We start from the raw sequence: 23,510 nt of genomic DNA, 5'->3' as shown, positions 1-23,510 counted from the left end.
TCTCAGTAAAATGGAGAAAAGTTTGCTTCTTTCTACTTGATTGTGACAGTGGAGAACTTTGGGATTTAATGAATTGCTTCTCTGATTTTAATGGAGTTAGATTAATTTGGAAAGTAGATCAAAGATGATTTGCTTGTATGGATCATGGTTTTGCTTATTTTGTTTCTAAAGACCCATTGTAGATAGCTGAATCTACAGGTTCATAAATATCTCTTCTGAAGGTAATTTTTGGTAGGTAACTACTGGTGATATTAACTAGCATTCTGTCTTACCTGCTGAGCTTTTTGGGCTTATTTCAAGAGGAGAAATTATCCATCCCCATCACAGGGAGTTTCTCCTCAGTTTCATATATAGTTTTTAAGGCAAATTGATTAAATAAAATAGTGGTATATATCTTATTCCATGATTTCTCACAGTTGTTTTCCCACAAGATATTTTCCTAATAATATTAGCTACAGTGTGTTAAATGTTTGTTATGTGACAGATACTGTGCTAAACACCTTACATGTATTATTTTTCACAACTTTATGAGATTGATAATGTTTCATCCCAATTTTACTGAGGGAGAAACTGATAACTAAAGAACGGTCACATATCTACATCTGTCCTACTCCAAAACCTGTTCTTAACCTTGTACTCCAGTCCTTCCTGTTAAGCTCTGCCAAAATCATGAACATCTCAGAACACTACAATTTATTTTAATGCCATAGGTTGATGCTTAGAAGTGGTGCAATGAGAAGGAAAGCACCAGGAGAGCTTATTATTAGGCATTGTAACAAAATTATGTTGATGAGCTGAAAAGAGTGGAGGTTAGGTGCAGAAGTAAAACCAAGCACTGAGATTTGTAATGTTTCTTTTTTTAAATGTTTATTTACTTAGAGACAGAGAGAGAGAGAGCGAGCGCACATTCGCAGACACACATGAAAGCAGGGAAGCAGAGAGAGAGAGACTGAGAATCCCAAGCAAGCTCTACACTGCCAGTGCAGAGCCCCACATGGGACTTGAACCATGAGATCATGACCTCATGTTTCTAGTTTTTTGTTGTTACAAAGCTATAGAAAACATTATCGTCGCTGCGCCTGAGTGGCTCAGTTAGGTGTCTGACTCGATTTCAGTTCAGGTCATCTTTCAGTTCGTGAGTTTGAGCCCCATGTCAGGCTCTGTGCTTACAGCGTGGAGGCTGTTTGGGATTCATTCTCAAGTGCGCGTGCGCGCTCTCTCTCTCTCTCTCTGTCTCGCTCTCAAATAAACTTTCTTAAAAAAATCATCACATATTTTTGTATACTCAGGAGTATATCCATAGGACATTGTTGATTCAAAGTGGAATTACTTTGAAGATGTATATTTAAAATTTTTTTTAATGTCATTTTATTTTTTAAAATAAACTCTGTGCCCAACATGGGGCTTGAAATAATCACCTTGAGATCAAGAGTCACATGCTCGAGGGTGCATGAGTGGCTCAGTCGGTTGAGTCACCCACTCTTGATTTTGGCTCAGAATCCCTGAAAGATTCTTTCTCTCCGTCTGCCCCTGTCCCCCACTCGCACTCTCTCTCTCAAAATAAATATTAACAAAAATTGCCAAATTGGCCTTCAGAATGTACTGATTTATCATCACCTATGTATAAAAATGCCTGTTTCCCCATATCCTTGCTAATTCTGTGCATTATTAGAGTTTTAACTTTTTGTGATCTGATAGGTGAAAAATTACAAAAGTCCACTATACGTAGAATTGCATTTTAAAAATTAAATGAGAATGGGGTACCTGGCTGGCTCAGTTGATGGAGCATGCAACTCTTTTTTCTTTTTTTTTTTTCTTTACACTTACTTATTTTTGAGAGACAGAGTGAGACAGAGTGTGAGCAGAGGAGGGGCAAAGAGAGAAGGAGACACAGAATCTGAAGCAGACTCCAGGCTCTAAGCAAGTGTTCAGCACAGAGCCTGATGCGGGGATTGAACCCGCGAACTGTGAGATCATGACCTGAGCCAAAGTTGGACATTTAACCAACTGAGCCACCCAGGCACCCCTAGAGCATGCAGCTCTTTATCTCAGAGTTCGAGCCCCACATTGGGTATAGAGATTACTTAAAATATTTTTAAAAAATTAAATGACGTTGATCATGTTTTTATATATTTGCTAGCTCTTTGTATTTTCAATGATGGTTTTTGAGATTTCAAGAATGGATGGCAGTATTAGTAAATGTGGCTTCAAAGCTTTGAAGAAATGGTGCTGTAAATGTAAAGTGTCACTGAAATAACTGCAACTTGATGACCTCCCTTACTTCACCTTAACCCTTTTGCTCTCTTAATTTCAGGTGATCATGGAGCTCAGCTTGGCCTCCATGGAGCTGGTGGTGATGGAATACATGATGACACAGCAGGTGGAGAAGAAGGAGAAAACAGCCCAGATCCCCAACCCCAGGCTGGTCGGAGGACCCGGCGTGAGGCCTGCACCTGCCCCTATTGTAAAGATAGTGAAGGAAGGTAAGTTGACCCAGCCAGTGTCTTAAGGGTATAAAGGAGAAAAATGAATGGATTTGGAGGTAAGCAGAGGAGGGTTAATTTTTTAACATTTAAGACTTGGCAGTGTTGCAGAGGGACCAGAGAGAGTACAATACATTTGATTGGGTTATGTTGTAGGATTTTAGTTCCAGCTCTGAGCCTTTCATCTACTCTAAGACCTGGGGCCTTAATAGGTGCCTGCTTTCTCCAGAGATAAGGTAATCAGATGCAGCCAACTGGTCTGATGATTGTTACCATATGTCTGTTTTGAGATGGTTTTAACAAAGTTGCTTGTAAAATAGTCTTGCAAAGAAAAAGAAACATACCTACTGTAATGATTTTTTTATAGTGGCTATGTGAGAGTCATAAGGGTTTTCTGAGTCTTCTTTTCCTTCAAAACAGACAAAAAATACTACTCCAGTTAGAAAATTCTTCCAGGGGCTCCTGGATGGTTCAGTTGGTTAAGCTTCTGACCTCGGCTCAGGTCATGATCTCACAGCTTGTGAGTTCGAGTCCTGCATCGGGTTCTGTGCTGACAGCTCAGAGCCTGGTGCCTGCTTCAGATTCACTGTCTCCCTCTCTCTGCCCCTCCACGCTCACACTCTGTCTCTCTCTCTCAAGAATAAATAAAAACATTAAAAAAAAATTTTTTTTTAAAAAGAAAAGAAAATTCTTCCATCATGGAACCTAATATGTCCTGCAGAGCAAAGTTCTGACAAATTTTTCTCATTAGTAGAATATTCTATTTTATTCAGTATTATTTCTGGAGAGTACCAAGTTCTATTCTTTTTCTACAATTCATTGCTTTTGAAAGAAAATAGAAAGTCATATAGATTTTTTAATGCCTTAAAAAATCTTAACACCTTAAAAATCTGTTAAGCTTAGGTCTCAAAAATAAATACAAAAACGGGCACCTTGAGTGGCTCAGTCGGTTAGGTGTCCAACTTTGGCTCAGGTCGTGATCTCATGGTTTGTGGGTTCGAGCCCCTCATGGGGCTGTCTGCTATCAGCACGGAGCCTGCTTCAGATCCTCTATCCCCCGCCCTGCTCCTCCCCTCTGTGGTGCAAGCTCGCTCGCTCTTTCTCTCTCAAACATTTAAAATAATAAATAAATACAAAAATGAGAAAAGCACCAAAACCAAAAATAATTTGAGTTCTTTGTAGGTTAACCATATGTCACAGGAAAAACCTGCATCAAAAGCACAGTGAGGGTGCCTGGATGGCTCAGTCAGTGCAGTGTGTGACTCTTGATCTTGGGATTCTAAGTTCAAGCCCCACATTGGGTGTAGAGATTTCTTAAAAATAATAAAATCTTTAGAAGAAAAAAATAAGCACTGAGTACAGTAGTTTCCTTCTAACAAAGCTTAAAGTGGATTTAAATTTTTGAAGTAAGTTCTCTGATTTCTGCCTACATGTGATTTCATTTCCGTTATGGTTTTTTCCCCTCTGCTAATATGTGCTGTTAAAACCCAAGAAAAGTCCCTCCTGGAAATCTCCCCAATGCCCACTAATGGATCACACATGGAACAAATTGGTTTTGCAAAAACATTTCAGAACTGATTGCTGAGAGAAGCTTAGGAACTGCTTCATATTGGGTGTGTGGGTGTGTGTATATGTATGTATGTGTGTATGTATATACATATATATATATGCATACATGTATATATATGTGTATGTGTATATATATATGTATATATGTTATGCATTTTTAAAAATATACCTTGAATTAGGATTTTTTTTCCCGTTTTAACTTTTATACAGCCCATCTTTCTCTCGCACTGAAGTCCCTGATAGTGCTCTAGCTTTCCAGCTTTTAATATTTACCATTTGGCTCTTGAGCTTTATTTTAGGAGATAAGTTTATAGTTGTAAACTATTATATTTTCTTTAAAGTTTTCCACTAGGTGCTTTGCTCCTTAAGTAAGTTCCCAGCCAAAAATATCACCATGTTCACAGTAGTTCCCATGGAAAATGCTTGTATTGAGACTTAAAATTCCTGAAAAATACAGGAAAATGCCTTACAGACTTTCCAAGTCACCCACAAACATCAAACATCAAAACTGATTAAGGAATAAAAAACAGGGAAGAGTAAATATCCAGTAGAAAGGAAACTTAAAACTTGAATTTTGAGTATTAAGACTCAGAATCAACCAAAGGTTTTTCCTTTGATACTAAAGAGAAGCCTTTTTTTTTCCTTTTTTCTTTTTAAGTTTTTTTATTTTGAGAGAGCGTGCATAAGTAGGGGAGGGGCAGAGAGAGGGAGAGAATCCCATGGAGGCTCTGTCCTGACAGTGCACAGGGCTAAATCCCACAAAGCATGAAATCATGACTTGGGACTCGAACTCACAAAACCATGAGAGCATGACCTGAGTCGAAACCAAGAATCAGACACTTAACCGACTGGGCACTTAACCCAGGCGCCCCAAGAAGCCTTTTTTTAAAATAAAAATTTGGGTTAGTTTTTGAGGGCGTCAGGTAATAACCTGTTGACACTGGGATTCTTTAATTTTTCTTTCTGGAATGCATGATGAATAGTTGTGTTCTTATTTTCAGGGGCTCTGGGGATCCTGGCAAAAAGAAACAGCACATTTGCCACATCCAAGGCTGTGGGAAAGTATATGGCAAGACCTCACACCTACGGGCACACTTGCGCTGGCATACAGGCGAGAGGCCATTCATGTGTACTTGGTCATACTGTGGGAAGCGCTTTACACGTTCAGATGAGCTACAGAGACACAAACGCACACACACAGGTGAGTAGGAGCCCAGAGAAATAGTAATAGATCAGAATAGAAAGACACAAAATATATCTATGAAATAACTAAAATTTCTGAACAGCTTAGTTTGAAAGTGAATGTGTGGATCATAAATGGAATTAGAGTTAATCTGGAAAACGTTTAAGAAGGAAGAAGTTAGGTTTTCAGTGGGATTTTCTGCCTTATTTTTTGCTATGTTCCTTCCTTTCTGAGTACTGCTTGACCTTTACCTGTTTTTCTTCCCCTTCCCCAAAAAGATACTTAACAGATTTTTATTGTTTTTATCACCTTCTTAAGATTGCCTAATATTCTAATATAGTTTGAAAGCCACGAATTGGACAAGGTAATCCTATTTCCTAAGATGTCTGTTTCTTATCTTCTTTTCTTTTACCAAGGTGAGAAGAAATTTGCCTGCCCTGAGTGTCCCAAGCGCTTCATGAGGAGTGACCACCTGTCAAAGCATATCAAGACCCACCAGAATAAGAAAGGAGGCCCAGGTGTATCCCTGAGTGTGGGCACTTTGCCCCTGGACAGTGGGGCAGGTTCAGAAGGCAGTGGCACTGCCACCCCTTCAGCCCTTATTACCACCAATATGGTAGCCATGGAGGCCATCTGTCCAGAGGGTATTGCCCGTCTTGCCAACAGTGGCATCAACGTCATGCAGGTGGCGGATCTGCAGTCCATTAATATCAGTGGCAATGGCTTCTGAGATCAGGCACCCAGGGCCAGAGACATATGGGCCATACCCATCAACCCTGGGATGCAAGGTAGCATGGGTCCAAGAGACATGTGGGAGAGAGAGCCATGAGGCATTAAAATGCATGGTGGTGGGAAGAATTTGGGGGGAGGGATACAAGAGAAGAGATGGGGTCCTGGCACCCACCTATATCATCAGTACCTCCTTGAAGTGGGAAACATTAGTGAAAATTCTGTTGGTGCCACCCTTTGATGGGCATTTGTTTGACCCCAAACAGTTTCTTATACTTCTTACCCCAGCCTCTCCTTCCTGCCTTTCCCTTCTCAGCTCCCCCATGATGGATCCCCCCCCTTTCCTAAAGCCATCATGCCTTGATAAATATATATGATCATTGAAATACTTTTTAACAAAAAAAAAAAAAAACAGATTCTATATTATATATATATACATATATATATATATATATAAAAGATATATAGAGATGCATTTGCAGGGGTTGGCTGGGAGGAGGAAGGAGACCATTCTGTGACCAAAATACCTTGGTCATTTTTTATATTGCCTTATTTCCCTATGGCTGAGCCTTGTTGTGACACATCAAGCTTTTCTAGAGATGTTGTCTTGGCTTCCCACCAGATTAAGCATTCATATGCTCTGCTTTTAGTTTATATACACATACATAATGTTTTTCCTTTCTTAATTTTGTCTTTTTATTTGGGATCAGCTTCTTGCAGTCCTTTCTTGACTCAACCTTTCTGTCTCCCTTTCTCTCACCTGATTGCTTCATATTTTGGTAATGATCCCTGGATGAGGCACTTCTGTCAACCTTTTAAGGTTCTTGGTCCCAGCAGCAGAATGGAGAGCCTTGAAGCCCAGGCTGATGCTTGAGTTAGCTGTGGAGAGAGTGTTCAAAACTACTACTGACGCAGGCACCCTCTTGGCGCTGGAGAGTCAAAGGCACCTCTTCTCATCAGCTGCTGTAAGCATCAAGAGTCAGAAGTCTTTCTGTGGAATTGTACAAGAGACCCTTTAAAGGTTATAATCTGGGATCAATTTGTATAAACTGTCAAAAGCGGTCAAATAATATGTAGGGGCTTTCAATAGGAAAATGATGTGCTCAAAAGTGGAAGTGACTCAGAGTAGTCCAGTTCAGGAATTAGTGGAGTATTTGGACTTTTGTACAGCTGTCTTCCAAAGTAGGTCTAAGCTTTGGTATGGGTTTCTGAGGTCACATTCTGAAAGGAAATGCACTTCCTCTTTTGAACATCCCTGGTAGTTTCTTTCTCATGTTATTAAGGAGCATCAGCCAATAAATCTGTTCCAGGTTTCCGTTCTGCAGAGCTCCAGAGTCTGTACCCGTGGCAAGGCAGTGGTTCTTTGATCTTTTCTCTTAATTCTTCCTTGGGTGGTTCCTAAGGGAAAAGGAAGCACACGATCATGGGAACAACAGCCCAGAACAAAAAGAAATCTTGTCTTACCACTGTGGTTTATAGGAGAGATTGGGAGACACCATCCTGCTTTCTCCATGGCCTGATTCTTGAAGAGACTGATCCAAAAATTATAGCGGCAGGGAACTCTTAGTGCATTTGGCACTGAGACTTAAATGCAACCAGAGTTGTCCTCAAGGCCCAGCCATTAAAACATTGTCTCTCTTGACCTTCTGGTATCTGTCAGAGAGCTTTTCACTGTGAGGAAGTGTGGAAATGGCTGTGTGTATGTGTGTAATCTGTTAGATTGGGGATAGGTTTTCTGTTAGCCTATACTAAAAGAGACCTGCAATAAAAAATTGCCCTGATCTGATAGAAAATGAAGTGTTTGTGTATGACTGTGTGTGAGTGTGTTTTGTGCCTGTATATATCTACACACAGATGAGAAATTATATTTGAAATTGTTGGAAAATAAATCAAATTCAGCTCAAAATGCCTTTCAGGCCCATTACCTAGAAACCTGTCTTAAAACCTGGGTATGTTCCTGAGGTCATTTCTTTGCTTATGCTAAATTAGCTACAATTATGAATGGGGGATATTCTACTGCACTTTTTAAAAAGAAACTATTTTTGTGTTTGAAAGGAAACCAACATCCAGATCTATAGCAGAGTCCTAGTTTCTTTCATAATTCTTTTACCTTGACTACAAATAGATGATGCTATGATTCTATATATTTTATATAAAATCTATCCAAATTAGTGTCTGGGTAAGCTTGTGTCGTTGTTTAACCTGAAATACAATAACTGTTAATATCCTGAACAGTAGTTCACTCCATTTGGTCCTTCCTCTCCAGACTTAATACACTCAGGAACTATTGCGAGAAACTTTCCCCAGATCAAATTCTGTTAATACTGAAGTAAAAGTCATCCATGCCCCGCCACTTATCACACAACCTTTATTCCCACTGAAAGGCAGAACTCAACCTATTATTTTATATCTGTAATCATGTATATAGGCATCTTTTGGAGGAAAAGGGCAGTATAACTCACTGGAGCGTGCAGTATTTTGCTAGAGCATTTCAAAGAATGGAATCTTCCCCAGTATGAAATTATTTGCTATAAACTAGCTTAATGATGCTGAGGACTTATAAGCATTTAGAAGGTTATTTGGTGATGATTTTCTCTGGGATGGAATGCTGGTTTACCTTCAGTCCCCTTCATTAACCTTGTAAGTGAATTCATAGTTCTTTCCACATACCCTTTTGGAGGCTCTAGATCCAGTATCTTGTTTGGCCCCCAAACTGAAGCAGCTTCTGCTCTTGTCTCCCAGTAGCAAGGAGCTGCTCAGTCTTTTCCACAGGGAGTGAGGAGCCTACATTCCTTAAGACGGGAGCTTACTGCTGAAAATCCTTTCCCTGAACTTTTTGGCCAGCAGAAATCAATGTAACTGACAGGTATATTCTCAAATACCTTTCATGAGTTGCTTTTTTATTTAAAAATGTTAAATGACCAAGCCTGTGAGGCAGGAGATGCCCAGAGGACTGGTAATATTAAAGCACTCATTCCCTTGTCCTTTCAGGTTGCCCATACACATTCATCTGTGTGTCATTTGATTGTCTCACTTTTAACCCATAGCAGTAACAACCCACACCATCTTCCTTCAGGGACCTCCCAGCTAGCACCCTGTTTGTGGGTGCTATGCAGAATGCAATTTAATGGATATTTCTCAGCCTGATTCAGAATAAATAGAACACAGAACCCTTGATCCCAGAAAATATAGACTGAAGTGTGGGGTAAAGATTATGATTGGGGGAGGGTTAGAGACAAAAGCTGTAAATTACTATGGCTGATTGATTTATTTCTACTATATACATATATATATATATATATTTTTTGCTTTTGTATATCCTATATAGGAAACTAAGCATTGTATTTTTTTAACAAATCTGAGAAAGCACTATGAACTGCAGATGTTTGACTTTCAGAATATATTTTGTATTGTTAATATCTTCACACTGTGTGAATACTGGAAGCTGCAGATCTTTGCTAGGACGCAATAAATTTATATACTTTTTGAGGGGTTCTTCTGGGGGTATTAATCAGGCCCCTGTTACACTTCGGGGGAGCCCTGGTGCTACTCGCTTAGAGTTTCATTCAATTGTAAGTACCCTGATGCCTTTTGGACCTTGGGATCAGACCAAACAAGTTTTGGAGATCCCAGTACCAAGGAAATGAGGATGGTCTAGCTGCCTCAAGTGAGGGGCCCTTAGCATAGCTCTCCTTCCCCCTATTCAAAGCTGGGTAGCCTCTTAGGGTTGGGAAGAGAAATGTGAAATCTCAGAGTTTCATCTCCCTTAGAAGAGAGCCAGTAACTTAATATGCAAGGATAAAAGGTGGCAGCAGTAGTTTTGGGGAAAGGGAGGAGGATATGGCATTTCTCCAACCTCGGAAAACATTGCTTTTGAAAACTGCTGATAAAATGTGGGCAGGTTATTACTTTTGTTTGGGAGCATGTGTTCTCTCTGGTGCCTCTCTTGGCTCTCCTCCTGGGGTACAGACCTTTTCTAGGAGGATGAGCAGACCAGCTTTGAGGTTGACCTGTTTCTTTTCTTTGTCTGCCTTCCCTAAACACCAGCCCCTGGGAGGACATTGAACAGCCTTAAGCTTAAATTCCTACTCCCTTTCCAGTTTGGCTCACTTGCCTTAGATTGAAGGCTAGGCAAGGGGAAAAAAAGGGGGTCCCTGGCTTCATCCCCCCCTTATGTCTTCTCCAGTTTGACGTCCCCAAACCCAGAAAGATTTCCTCTACCATGTTCATTTGAGAGAAATGAGTACATTGTCCTATTTTCCTCTTTCCTTATTGTCAGACATCCCCAGTCTTCTTTGTCCCTGCTAAGTGAGAAGAGGTGTGGTGATCTGTCCCTCAACTCCCTTCAGTATCAAAAAACATAACAAATGGGGTTAAGCTGTGGCTGCAGGTGGTGAGGACTCTGTTGATACCTCTCCTGGGGTGTGTGTTTTCCTCTGTCTCACCTTCAGGAATTACACTGTGCCTTCTCCACAGGGGAATGGGCTTTATCTACGCTGCCCTCCACTCTCCCAGCAACTGCTCTTGAACGGTGTGGACTAGGGCAGGCCTTCACCTTTTCCTCCCAATGACGTCCTGTACCCTCGCCTGGAGTCTAGGGTACAAAGACTCTGGGGGGAAGATGGGGATAATATGCTGAGATTGACCTGAGGAGACCATCTCTACACACACCAATGGCAGCTGCCCCAGGGCCTGCTTCCTCTTCCCGGGTCTGTCATCCTCTGGGAGGGAGGGGCAGTGCTCCAGTCTCCGGTGCCTACAACAGGTTTCTCTTTCTCAACACTGGCGATAACCAGTCTCCATACCACTGTTGCCTTTTTAAATCTCTTAATATTCTCATGCTGTGTTTGTTGTTGATTCCAATCTGATTATCACCAGGGCTGTGTGGGGAAATACTTCTAAATGCGCTCTCATCTTTCTTGCTCTTTTTTTCCCCCCTGATCTTATGTATGTATGATGCTAATCTCTTGTCTTTCAGTTTCTTCCTGCTCTTTTGTATCTTCCCTTCTTGTCTCTCCCCCTACCTTTTGTCTCTGGGTGTTTTGGGGCTTTTTTTTTTTTTTTTTTTTTTTTTGCCTTTTTTGTACAAAGATTAGTTTCAATGTAGTCTGTAGCTCCTTTGTAAACCAATTAAAAAAAAGTTTTTTTAATAAAAAGCCACGTCTCTGGTGTGTTGACAGGGTGGGAATGGGGAGAAATATGGTTGTAATTTCATATACTGAACCCAACAAAGGTTTCCAGGTACACCATTGTGCCGTCATACATGTTAATACAATTGCCCTACACTTAACTCCCAGGCAAACAATTTCATGACCATATCAATGTACTATGAGTACATAGAAATGTGGAGGACCAAGAGAAACGGGGCAGGCCCAACCTCTTTTTTTTTTTTTTTTTGGTGTGTATAAGCTTTTTATTTTGGAATACGTTTAAATTTAAAGGAAAGTTGCAAAGATAGTGCAGAGAGATTCCCTGTACTCCTTACCCAGTTTTTTTCTATTGTAAATATTCTGTGTTGTCAAATCTCAGAAACTGACACTGGTACATTCTATTAGCTAACCCCTAGGCTCTATGGGTTTCACACTTTCTCATTGATGTCGTCCTGTTCCAGAATCCATTCTGGGATGCTACATTGCCTTTAGCTGATACTCTTCCCAAGTCTCCTCTGGTCTGTGACAATTTCTTAGTCTTTTCTTATTTTTCATGATCTTGACAGTCTGGGAGTATTGGCCAAGTGTCTTGTAGAATATCCCCCAATCTGAATTTTTCTGATGTTTTGTCATTATTAGATTGAGCTTATAGGTTTTTGGAAGAAACACCACACAGGTGAAATGATGTGAAATGTCCTCATCACATCCTATCAAGGGTCATAGCCACATGACCCTACTGATGATAGTCTTCATCACTTGGTTAAGATAATGTTTGTCAGATTTCTCCACTGTTTTTCTTTCCCTGTTCTTTGGAAGCAAGTCACTAAATCTAGCCCACCCTTAATGGAGTTGGTAGGAATTAAGTTTCCCTTCCTAGTGGAAATAGTATCTATGTAGAGTATTTGGGATTCTGTGAGAAAACGGTCTTTTCTCCCCTCACTATTAATTTATATTGGTATGTACTCAATGTATATTTATTTTAGACCTGGTCTGTAATTCGGTACTATATTATTTTCATTGCTCAAACTGTCCCAGCTTTGACCATTGGGAGCTCTTTCAGGTTGACTCCTGTGTCTCTTTGATACATCTACATCCTTTTACTTTTTTGAGCACTTTTTAAAGAACTTTCTGAAGTACAAGATGCTTCATGTTTATCTTGTATTTTCCCTGTCCTAGCCTTAGGATCAGCCATTTCTCCAAGGACCCTTAGTTCTTTATTGGAGAATGGTATTTAGAAACTAAGATGTAGCCCCAACGTATTTTACAGCAATTAATACCAGTCTGTGTCTAACATGATCGAATCTAGATTATGGCCCCATCTGAAACTGAAATTGAAGTTATTCTGACAGTCTTTCCACTTCCCAACAGCCTATGGCTTCACTTCCCTTCCTACCTATCCAAGAATCCTTGGTCACTTGTTTATACTGTGGCTACCAGCATTCTCAGTCAATTGTGTTCATTTGACTACCTTTGCTTTGTCAGTCACTCAGCCATGGCTAAACTCAGCCATTGGATTTCCTTATGTAGCCACTAGCGATACAACATTTTAACATTTGACTTTAATGGTGTGGGGGAAGATTTTTTGGTTTTGGGCTCTTGTTTTGGTTTTGTAGCTCTAAATGGGCCTTTAATATTTGTGTCATCTATGCATTCAGTAAACATGTATTGGGCCCTTACTGTGTCCTGGGTACTAACCTAGTTTGAGGATAAAAAATGACAGGTCCTGCCATCAAGTACTTCATAGTCAGGTGAAAGAGAGACACCATTAATTGCAGGTTTCCCAATCCTGACCCCATTTTTTTAGCAGATGATTTACTTCCTATTACACGGAGATGATGAATTTCTTTACTTCCCTTTCCCTACATTTATATAGTCACTGATACTAGTTTACCTCCTTATCTTTTCTTGGGAGTGAAACAGTTTGCCTTTGCAAGGCCAGCACTACCATTTGTGCACTCAACCTCACTTGTTTTGATGATATTTTCCCCTTTCATCTTCAGTCTCTCCTGGGTTCCCTTTTGTCACCCTGTAAGCATGTTATCTGTCCCTCTGTCCTTCTGCTTCCACTTGTGAACTTCAGATCTAGTCTCTTTTGATTGCCACAGTTAGTGCAAGTAGTTTACACTTAGTTCTTCTCTTTTATTCACCCCTCAGTCCACTTTGTTCAGCACCTATCATTTACGAAATTGTTTCTTAGAAACGTCAGCGATCTGGTTGCCAGCTCCAGTGGTCTTTCAGTCCTTTGCCTCTTAGACCTTACTAAGAAGCAACCATGTGCATCTCAGAGCTCTGGTCCCTTGGAGTGTGGGGCTAATAACTCCTCGTTCTCCTTCAGCCTTTCTTACTCTTTGTCTCCTTCATAGCTACTTCTGTCCCTTAAATGTTGGTGTCCCTGTTGTGTGTCCTTTCCCTTACTCTTGCCTTTCACCCCCTTAAACAAGTTGTATCCATCCACTCTTCAGCTATCCCAAATTTTAAGCCCAACCTTTTCTCTCAACCTGGCAGACTGCTTACAGGACATTTTCATCTGGATGTCCCACAGATAACTCAAAATGAACATGTAAGACGAGGAAATAATCCTTTATATTCCCCATCCCACTTAACAGTGTTACTACCCCTTGATCATTTATACTTGAAACCTCAGAATCATCTTTCAATTCTCTTTCAAATACCAACATTCATTTGATTACCAATCCTGTCAATATTACCAATATAGTGTATCTCAACTTTATCTCTTTTTATTTCCACTGTTCTAGTACCTTGGCTAGTGCTCAGGTCTCATAACTGATCTCCCTGCTTCTAGTCTCCCCGAGCCAATCATCCATCTTCCGCACTGCCACCAAATCCCTCCCTAAAATTTTTTCCTTTTAGGAGAAGTCTAGTCTCCTTGATAGAAACTTGAAAACCTTTCCAATCTAGGGTGCTTTTCTTCTTCATATCTCATACCCCTTTCTCCTGCTTACTCTCCCTGCCCGCAACACACACCCTCTAGGTACTTTTCTTCCCTTGTCTGCCCTGGACAGAATTAACTTATTTGATCTTTCTCCTTATATAGCTCCTTGCCCATACCCCTAGTCTGACACGTAATTTTCTGGTTGCTTGTTGATGTATCTTCTTGCCTTTCTAGACTCTGAGATCCTGGAGGGCAGGAATCACACATCTCTTTGTAGACCCAGCACCTAGTGAAATTCCTTTTTAAGACTGAGACCTAAGGGCGCCTGGCTGGTTCAGTTGGAAGAGCACAAGACTCTTGATGTCAGGGTCGTGAGTTTGAGCCCCACCTTGGATGTAGGGATTACTTCAATTAAAAAAACAAAACAACAGAATAGATATTTCTGAGTTAAGTGAATAAACAACTCACTTTAGCCCTATAGACATGGGGGTCACAGGTAACTTACTGGGCCACTGCAGACTTGAATCGGGATCCTGATGAAGATCTTTGTGTATGTGGAATCCAGGGAGACTTTATTTCTATACTGAGGTTCTTTCTCAGGACCTTCCTAATCCCTCAGCTCTCAGATTCTTACCCCTTCTATCACCACCTCACCTCATAAACCTGGCTGGAATGTTTCTGTCTTTGAAAAGGAGTAGTTATCCAAGGCTTTGGGTGAGGAGACTGCCTTCCTGCTTGATCCTTGCCTTGTTCCCCTCTGGAGGAGGTAGTCTCCTGAGACACTCCAGACACAAGAAGTTATTTGATCTTCAGCTCCTGCCTGCCCACCTCCCCACTCCCACCTCCAGACTTATCTGATCTGGGAGCTGGTGAAGGAAGATCGCTGTAACTAAGTACAACATTCCATCTCACTGGCAGGGCACTGCAGACTCCAGAAGGTCGGAGGGAGGGATGGGCAGCTGTCTATCTGCCTCTGGCCCTCGTCATTCCTCCAGTTGCTCTTTCACAACTACTGGAGCTTTTACTCTTTCCTTCCTTCATGCAGCGTCCCCAGGAGAAAGGCTCCAGAATCAAAGAGTTGGGGCACCTGGGTGGCTCGGTTGGGTAAGGTGTCCGACTTCAGCTCAGGTCATGATCTCCCGGTTCGTGAGTTTGAGCCCCACATTGGGCTCTCTGCTGTCAGTGCAGGGCCCGCTTTGGATCCTCTGCCTCTCTCTCTGCTACTCCCCTGCTTGTTCTCATTCTCTCTCTCTCTCTCTCTCTCTCTCTCTCTGTCACTCTGTCACTCTCAAAAATAAATAAAACATTAATAAATATATTAAAAAAAAAAAAAAAAGAGTTACAGCCTCATTCCTGGTCTAAGCCAGACCATTGCCAGAAAGGGTTTCTAGGCAGCCACCAGGGGGACAGAGGCTAGGAAAACAGGGAACCGGTCCCCTCTGACTCTAATTCTCATGGGAGCCAACTGCTCACAGATGTGGAAATGATTACCTATTACTGTAATGTCTTACTCTGGGGAAGAGTCTGGTGGAGCTGGACTCCTGTCTCCTATTGCACCACAAACCATAGACTTCTTCCATCTCCATGCTGACGTTCCCACTGTATACCCTGTGCTCTCCCTTCACGTTTTACAGTCTCTGCAGTTTAGTAGATACAGGAGATGTGATACTAGTCCTCAGAGGAGGCTGGCCCTTTTTGCCCCCAGGAAGCATCCTGAGTTTCTCCTATGTCTGCTGACCTCTGGTGGCGATAGTTTGAACTGGACCCTCCTTGTCTAGTTAGTGCCTGCTGGCAGGTAATGAATGGTGTACATTCTCTCAGCCATCCAAATTCAAATATTCAAACACTGTATCAAATGGAAATATTTTTTACTGCTGAATTTTTTGTTTTCAGGCCTCATGACATAATGTAAAGAACAGAGCCTGGGCTTTGGAATCAGACTTACCTAGGTTCAGGTCTAGCTCTGTTTCCTAGCAGAGTGACCTTGGGCAAGTTACCTAAGCTTAGCTTTCTTACCTGTAAAGTGAAAATAATAATAAATAGCTCAATCGGAAAATGAGATGATTGTAAAATGCATAGCCCTAGCTGTGCCATAGCACATAGGTGCTCAATAAAAGTTTGTTACCTTCTCAATAATAGTGATTTTGTTCAGTGTATGACTCCATATGATTTTAAAATTTTTGGTAACATAAAATTTACCATTATTCCCATTTTTCAATGTGACTTTTTTAAACTCTGAGAAGTTTTATATAACTGCTTTCTGATTCTTGAGTTTGGAAACTGAGGTCAACTTTAGTATGGACTGTGAAGACTGCCTCTGCCCAGAGAGCTACAGATCCGAGCCCTGAAAATAAGGGTTAGAGAGATCTTGGGCACAGCCAAATGGCTCAGTTGACCTCACTCTGGTTTCCAGCCTAAGAAGGACTGACAGGATCCAGCACTTTCTTCCAGGGTCAGCAAAGGGCAGAGGTCTGAAGTCAGGCATCACAGGGTTCACAGCTGGGCCTCCAAGACCCCCTTCTCCCACTTTGCAGAGAAAAGAGGAGGCGGCTGCAGAGAAGAGGATATGTGATTGCTTCTCTGCTCCTCCCTCTCCCTGCTTTTCCCTACACCCATCCTCTCCCCCACAGCAGCCATCTCCCCCGCAGCAACTGGAAAGAGGGAGGGGGGGCGGAGTTGGGGACTGAGGGATCAGAAGACCCACAGCGTCCTGTATCTGAACGAAGCTCTTGCTGGGGGCAGCTGTGCTGGTTCATGCTCCCCTCTCCATGCTGCTTGCCTCCTCCAGCATGATGCTGGGGACTCTGGGCCTTTGGGTACTCCTCCCCATAGCTGTGCAAGGTAAGTGTCTACAGGGTGGGGCAGGGCCTTTCCACTCGCCCATTGAGGGAAAGCGGGACTTGAAGCAGCAGCCATCCCTTTGGAAGAATCAGCGGGGTGGGTGAGTGAGGGCAAAAGGTACAGCCATGTGTCCCCATGGTGGGGTCAGGTTCCAGGCCTCTGCTGACCCTGTTTCCTCCTGTGGCTTTACCATGCTGGCCCTGGGATATGAAACATGTTCTGTCCCTTCTTTTGGCTGCTGCTTTTGCCCCTGCGTTCACTCCCATCTTGAACCCTCCCCTCTCCCCACCCTGGGCCACAGCACCCCCAAGCAGGCGGACCTGTGTGTTCTTTGAGGCCCCTGGAGTGCGGGGAAGCACAAAGACACTGGGGAAGCTGCTAGATGCAGGACCAGGGCCCCCCCAGGGTTATCCGCTGCCTCTACAGCCGCTGCTGTTTTGGGATCTGGAACCTGACCCAACACCAGGCACAGGTGGAGATGCAAGGTGAATGGCAAAGTATATAGCAGGTGATAGCTATGGTGGGAGACAGGTACATCCTGGGGTGGGGGGTTATAGCAGTGGGAGAGAAGGAGAAATGGAATGTGTGGAGGGAAAGAAAAGCCCATATGAGATGGAGGGGATGTCTTTGATAGAGGACGGGGTTACCCTCTCTGTTCCTAGACTCCATTATGCTCGCTCGCCCTCTCTCTCTCTCTCTCTCTCTCTCTCTCTCTCTCTCTTTCTCCCTTTCTCCCCTCTTGTAATTCCACCCCATCAGGATGCCGAGACAGTGATGAGCCAGACTGTGAGGCCTCCCACTGTGAGCTGAGCCCCCGAGCCCACCCTGGCCCCAGGTCCACTCTCTTCACCTGCTCCTGTGGCACTGACTTCTGCAATGCCAATTACAGCCATCTGCCTCCTCCAGGGAGCCCTGGGACTCCTGGCTCCCAGGGTCCCCAAGCTGTCCCAGGTAGCCCCTCAGGGTGCTGCGGCCTGGTGGGGGCTGGGGCCCAGGTTAGGATGAGAGGTAGAACCAGGGCCAGTTCTCACCCTACCCCCATCCTAAGTTTTCCTTCTCCTGGCCTTGAGAAGTTGGTTGCCCTGGTGACTGGGAGATAAGGGGCTTGTGACCAAGGTGGGGGTGGATCCAGAAGCAAGTTCTCTGAGGAGGGTGAGAGGAACAGAGCAGATTTGGGACAGGGCTCATCTAGGCTGCATTCTTGCCTTAATGTCCAGGCGAGTCCATCTGGATGGTGCTGGTGCTGCTGGGGCTATTCCTCCTCCTCCTGCTGCTGCTGGGCAGCATCATCTTGGGTACTAATCTACCCCATTCCTCCCTTGTGACCCCAAGTCACTGCCCCAAAGCTCTGACCCCTCTCCACGTTCCCCTGACCCCATGGTTCTGAGATCTCTACACCCTGAGCCCATTACCTCCCACAAAACCCCCTTCCCAGTCTCCATGACCGTGCACCCTGACACAAGGGCTTTTTTCTGCCCCAGCCCTGCTACGGCGAAAGGCCTGCAGAGTCCAAGGTGGCCCAGAGCCAGAGCCAGAGCCAGAGCCAGAGCCAGGCTCAGGCAGGGACTGGAGTGCTGAGCTGCCTGAGCTGCCCGAGCTGTGTTTCTCCCAGGTGCCCGGGGAGGGGTGGGGGAGGGTCCTCCAGTCACCCCCAGAAGGTGGTCTGGGGAGGAAGCCTGGCCCTGATGCTAGCTGAGACCCACCCCCGGCACCGTGTCCCCACTAGGTAATCTGGGAAGGAGGTCACACAGTGGTGTGGGCTGGGCAGCTGCAAGGCAAGCTGGTAGCCATCAAGGCCTTCTCCCTGAGGGCCGTGGCCCAGTTCCAAGCTGAGAGAGCACTATATGAACTGCCAAGCCTACAGCACGACCACATTGTCCGCTTTATCACCGCCAGCAGAGGGGGCCCTGGGCCCTTGCCCTGTGGGCCCCTGCTGGTACTGGAGCTGCACCCAAAGGTGAGGACCGAGGGACATCTCTATGTGTTTGCATGTGTGTGTATGTGGGTGCATGGCTGGATGGCAGCGGGGCCCTGCTCATGCTTATTCTTCTTCAGACTTCTTCTCCACATTAAAAAGGTTTTTTTGTTTTTTTCTTGGTTTTTTATTACACAAGCAATACTTGCTAATGTTTTTAACTCATAAAATACAAAGAAGAGGAGATTTCAAAACGATCATATTCCCATCCTTAAAGAAAACCATTGTTAAAGAAATATCTCAAGGCACGGCCCTCCAAACTCCTTTATATATTCATTCAACAAATATGTATGAACTATATGTCACACCTCCTGTGCTAAGAAAGACATCTTAGTCCCTGCCTTTGTAGACTTTATTTTATTATGTTTTAAGCTGTTTAAGTGTGTATTTATTTATATTGAGAGAAAGAGAGAGCATGAGCAGGGGAGGAACAGAAAGAGAGGGAGTGACAATCCCAAGCAGCCTCTGGTACCATCAGGCCGGAACCAATGTGGGGCTCGAACTCATGAACCATGAGACTGTGGCCTGAGCTGAAATCAAGAGTCAGGGGCTTAACTGACTGAGCCACCCAGGTGCCCCTGCCTTTGTAGATTTTAGAGAGTAGTGGGGGAGACAGAGTGGGTCAGGTAAACACAAAACAGTTTTGTCAAGCGCGTTACGTGCTGAGAGAGGGGGTACTGTGAGAGAAGAATAAGAAGAAGGACTTGGGACTTTATTAGCACCTGCAGTCCTCGATCTCTGACATCTTGAATTCTGGGAAGTCCCCTCTTTGTGCCTTAATGCCCAGCTCAAAAATCTCTGCTTTCTTGGTATTGTTTGTTTGTTTGACTTCCCTGGCACACTGATGGCACTTGGTAATGTTTGTTGAATGAGGGATGCTGTGACTCCTTTGCCTCCCAATTTCCACCTGCCCCCCACCTGCTGCTCTTCTGCCCAACAGCTGTCCCCATCCGCTGGCTATCCTATACAGGCCTGACACTTCAGGCCAGGAGGTTCACAAAAGGTACCAGTACCTAGTTTGCCTTGCCTCTTCTGTTTGTGTTTTTGTCTCAAGTCCCCAGGCAGTAGAAGGTGGTTACTAGTGAGCGACCCTAGAGTGAGACCGCTTGGGTTCAAGCTCTGGTTGTCTCTCACCAGGTGACTTCCAGCAAGTTTACCTAGCTCTCTTTCAAGCTCCTCATTGGTGAAACGTGAATCACAGGAGCACACGCCTCCTAGGGTTGTTGTGAGGATTACGGGAGGGCTGGCACATCGTAAGAGCTCAGACATTTGAAGTAGGGTTACTGTTTTTCCAGTCAATCTGACTGATGCACATTCTCACTCCTCCACCGCCTCTTGTCTCAGCCTGGATGGATCAGTGTGTCAGTCTGCTGGGGGAGGCAGGGGGATGTCTGTCAATTGATCTCTGCTCCCTGGGGTAGATCAGCCACCTCCAGCTTATCATGTGTCTTCCTCTTCTCTCTGCTTCTCCCTAGGGCTCCCTGTGCCACTACTTGACCCAGCACACCAGTGACTGGGGAAGTTCCATGCGGATGGCGCTGTCCCTGGCGCGGGGCCTGGCATTTCTCCATGAGGAGCGCTGGCAGGATGGTGGGTGAGCTGGGAGTAGGAAGCCATGGGAATCAGGAGCCACACTGCTATGTTTCTGATTCTCCCTTAGCTAGAGATGGGAAGAACTAGGGTCAAGAGAAAGGAAGAAGATCCATACCCTTTCAACCTTGGCTTCTACCACAGGCCAATACAAACCAGGTATCGCCCACCGAGATCTGAGCAGCAAGAATGTGCTCATTCGGGAGGATGGGTCGTGTGCCATTGGAGACCTGGGCCTTGCCTTGGTGCTCCCTGGCCTCACCCAGCCTCCCACCTGGGCCCCAACTCAACCCCGAGGCCCAGCTGCCATCATGGAGGTGAGTACTCTGGATAAGGGTGAGGCCCAGAGATGATGGCAGTGTTCCTGACGAAGATGTGGCCTTTGCTGTGGCAGCAATGCGTCAGTACCTGTAGAGTTTGGGACATTGCTGAGTCTAGTTGGGGGGATGTCGCGCGTACCAGTGTTGCAGCGAGGCTTGCCAGTGAGATGATTCTTGGCCCTCCATGCCTTTCCCTCTAGGCTGGCACCCAGAGGTACATGGCACCAGAGCTCTTGGACAAGACTCTGGACCTACAAGACTGGGGCACGGCCCTCCGGCAAGCCGATGTTTACTCTCTGGCTCTGCTCCTATGGGAGATCTTGAGCCGCTGCCCAGATTTGTGGCCTGGTAAGGATGAGTGTGACAGTGCCCCCTCTCCCCTCCTCTCCATGTCTCACTTGCCCATTCTAGATCCACTTGCCTCCTGACGCAGGAAGCTCTGCCCTTCTCCCTCTCAGCCTTTCCACAAGGAGACACCCTAGGGCTAGCTGATACCTAGCCCCCTGTGCCTTTCCCCAGACAGCAGACCACCACCCTTCCAACTGGCCTATGAGGCAGAACTGGGCAGCACCCCTACCACCTGTGAGCTGTGGACCTTGGCCGTGGAGGAGAGAAGGCGCCCCTACATCCCATCCACCTGGCGCTGCTTCACCACAGTAAGAGGCCACCTGCTGGTGGGCTGGGGATCTGGAGGGTGTGGGTCTGGGCTTCAAGGACTTGACTACCAGGACCAGCCCATCTGCTCCTGTCTCCTCTCATCTGCCACCACTCCTGGCTCATGTTCAGCTGGAGCTGAGCAAACTTGCCCTGTACCTCAGCTCATCCTCTTCTACCATAAGTCTCACACAGCCATTCCTGAGACAGGCACCTTCCTCTTGCTCAGACTTGCTTGGTCTGTCTCTCTTGTCTTCACCATCCGTAAGCCCTGTGTCCCAGTCCCCTCCTCCAGGAAGCCTACCTTGGCCTTGCTTCTGCCCTGAGCTCTGCTCCCAAAATGGCTCCACTCCTGGCACCCAGGAGCCCAACACTCCATCCAAAAATTCCTCGCCCAGTCCTACACATCTGGGTTTCTACCATGACCCAATAAAAGCCAGCCCTGGGTATAAAGGGTTAAAATAGTGGCCAAATGGTGAAATTGCAGGGTCTGTATAAATAGTTTCCTAACAGGAAGCCCCTTTCCCTGCTACCTGGTCTGAAATTTCCACTGCACAAGTATCTGTTGGGTTAAGCAGTGTTTGCCTAAGACCCTGGTTGCCTGAAAGGAAGGAGAGTAATTTCCCATCAGTGTGTTAAGTCATTAACCTGAATTAGCTTCTCAGAGGAAAAGGTGGTCCCTCTGGAAGGCACCCAAAGAACCTGTCTCATAGGAAGCAAGATGCTGAGGGCTGGGTCTCATTTGGGGCCGGGGGAGGGAGGCTCCAGGGAGGGTCAGAAGAGGAGTGTTGAGAACAGGGTAGCGGTGGGCACCTTTCAACTCTGGGGCTGGTCAGGGGGCCACTCAGGATCCCGGGATTAAATTTGCCTCCCGGTCCTTCTTGCCAGGACCCTGGTGGCCTGAGAGAGCTGCTAGAGGACTGTTGGGATGCAGACCCAGAAGCACGGCTGACAGCTGAGTGTGTACAGCAGCGCCTGGCTGCCCTGGCCCGTCCTCAGGAGGCCCGCCCCTTCCCAGAGAGCTGCACCCACGACTGCCCACCTCTCTGCCCAGAAGACTGCCTCTCACCTCCTCCCCACTGCCATTCCCCCTTGTAGGCCTCCACTGAATGTCTGCTGCTTCAGCATTCAGCAAGGCCCTGGTGCCAGGAGTCCTCCTGTACCATCTCTCACCTGTAAATATGCAGGTTATGTATAACCTATGTACATGCAAACATAAATATGGTGATCAGATGCCTGTCTGCTCTGCCTCACCACTGCCTTTCCTACCTGCCGAATGCTTGGATCCTTCTGTGGCCATCTAGTACACTGCAGTCCTGACGAGTGACTAGGGGTGGGTGTGCACAGGAAGGAGACGAAGTCAGCATTATCTCCATGTCCTGGGGCCTTCCTTCATGTGATCCTGGGGCTCCTCCTGTCTGTTGTCTTTTCTTTCTCTTCCCCAAGCCTTTATTTGGTGGGATCGCATGGCAGAGCACTGGGGAAAAAAGGGGTGGATGTGATGAAATCAAATCGCTGCTCTGAAGGTGCTCAGAGAGGCACAGCTCACTTTGTGGGGCCTGCACAGGGTCCTGGGGGTGTCCTCTCCTGAGGCTTGAGTGGGAAGACCTCACAGGGCACGGGAAGCTTGGGTTTTGAATGAGTGGTTTTCCAGGAGTGGTGAGGGCAGTAGGTGTCGTGTCATGTGGTGCAGTAAGAAACCACAAGGAACCTGGGGAGCAAAAGCGCAGGGTGTGTTGTGGAGAGAGAGAGGGGAGGTTATGTGGAGATTGTAGGCAAGACCTTGTGAGCTCTGCTGAGTTCTTCCTTCATTTCTTGTGTGCGTGTGTGTGTGTGTGTGTGTGTGTGTGATTTCTAGTGGCTTTTCTTTCCCACCCCAGACCCCATTCACACAGGGTGCCCTTCAGGGACATGTTACAATGGGTGCCGGGTTTATAGCACTAGTCCATTTTTTTTATTTTTTAAATTTTTTTTAATGTTTATTCATTTCCTGAGAGAGAGAGAGAGAGAGAGAGAGAGTGAGCAGGGGAGGGACAGAGAGAGAGGGAGACACAGAATCCGAAGCAGGCTCCAGGCTCTGAGCTGCCAGCACAGAGCCTGATGCAGGGCTCAAACGCATGAAC

The 23,510-nt window shown here is 45.2% G+C and overlaps 2 protein-coding genes across 2 annotated transcripts in view; both read left to right on the top strand.

Moving 5' to 3' along the window:
- The window catches only part of SP1 (Sp1 transcription factor), a 38,800-nt gene extending 29,350 nt beyond the window's left edge, over positions 1 to 9,450 (top strand). Inside the window, exons 4-6 of the mRNA XM_040487983.1 lie at positions 2,315 to 2,483; positions 5,054 to 5,253; positions 5,652 to 9,450. Coding sequence (XP_040343917.1) covers positions 2,315 to 2,483; positions 5,054 to 5,253; positions 5,652 to 5,965 — 683 coding nt within the window. The 3' untranslated portion in view covers positions 5,966 to 9,450. The remainder of the gene's footprint in view (positions 1 to 2,314; positions 2,484 to 5,053; positions 5,254 to 5,651) is intronic.
- Positions 9,451 to 15,272: 5,822 nt separating this feature from the next.
- AMHR2 (anti-Mullerian hormone receptor type 2) lies at positions 15,273 to 22,620 on the top strand. Its single transcript, XM_040487939.1, is given in 13 exon segments — positions 15,273 to 16,848; positions 17,150 to 17,238; positions 17,240 to 17,333; positions 17,608 to 17,799; positions 18,066 to 18,143; positions 18,330 to 18,460; positions 18,575 to 18,805; positions 20,299 to 20,413; positions 20,558 to 20,730; positions 20,934 to 21,081; positions 21,253 to 21,389; positions 22,276 to 22,460; positions 22,462 to 22,620. Coding segments are annotated over 13 exon segments (1,770 nt in total). The 5' UTR covers positions 15,273 to 16,775; the 3' UTR covers positions 22,586 to 22,620.
- Positions 22,621 to 23,510: the final 890 nt, after the last annotated feature.

The sequence above is a fragment of the Herpailurus yagouaroundi genome, unplaced genomic scaffold, assembly GCF_014898765.1.
Source record: "Herpailurus yagouaroundi ecotype Mexico unplaced genomic scaffold, PumYag 166, whole genome shotgun sequence".
NCBI classification, from domain to species: Eukaryota; Metazoa; Chordata; class Mammalia; order Carnivora; family Felidae; genus Herpailurus; species Herpailurus yagouaroundi.
Note: the sequence above shows the minus strand (reverse complement) of the source record. Positions and strands in the feature narration are given on the sequence as shown.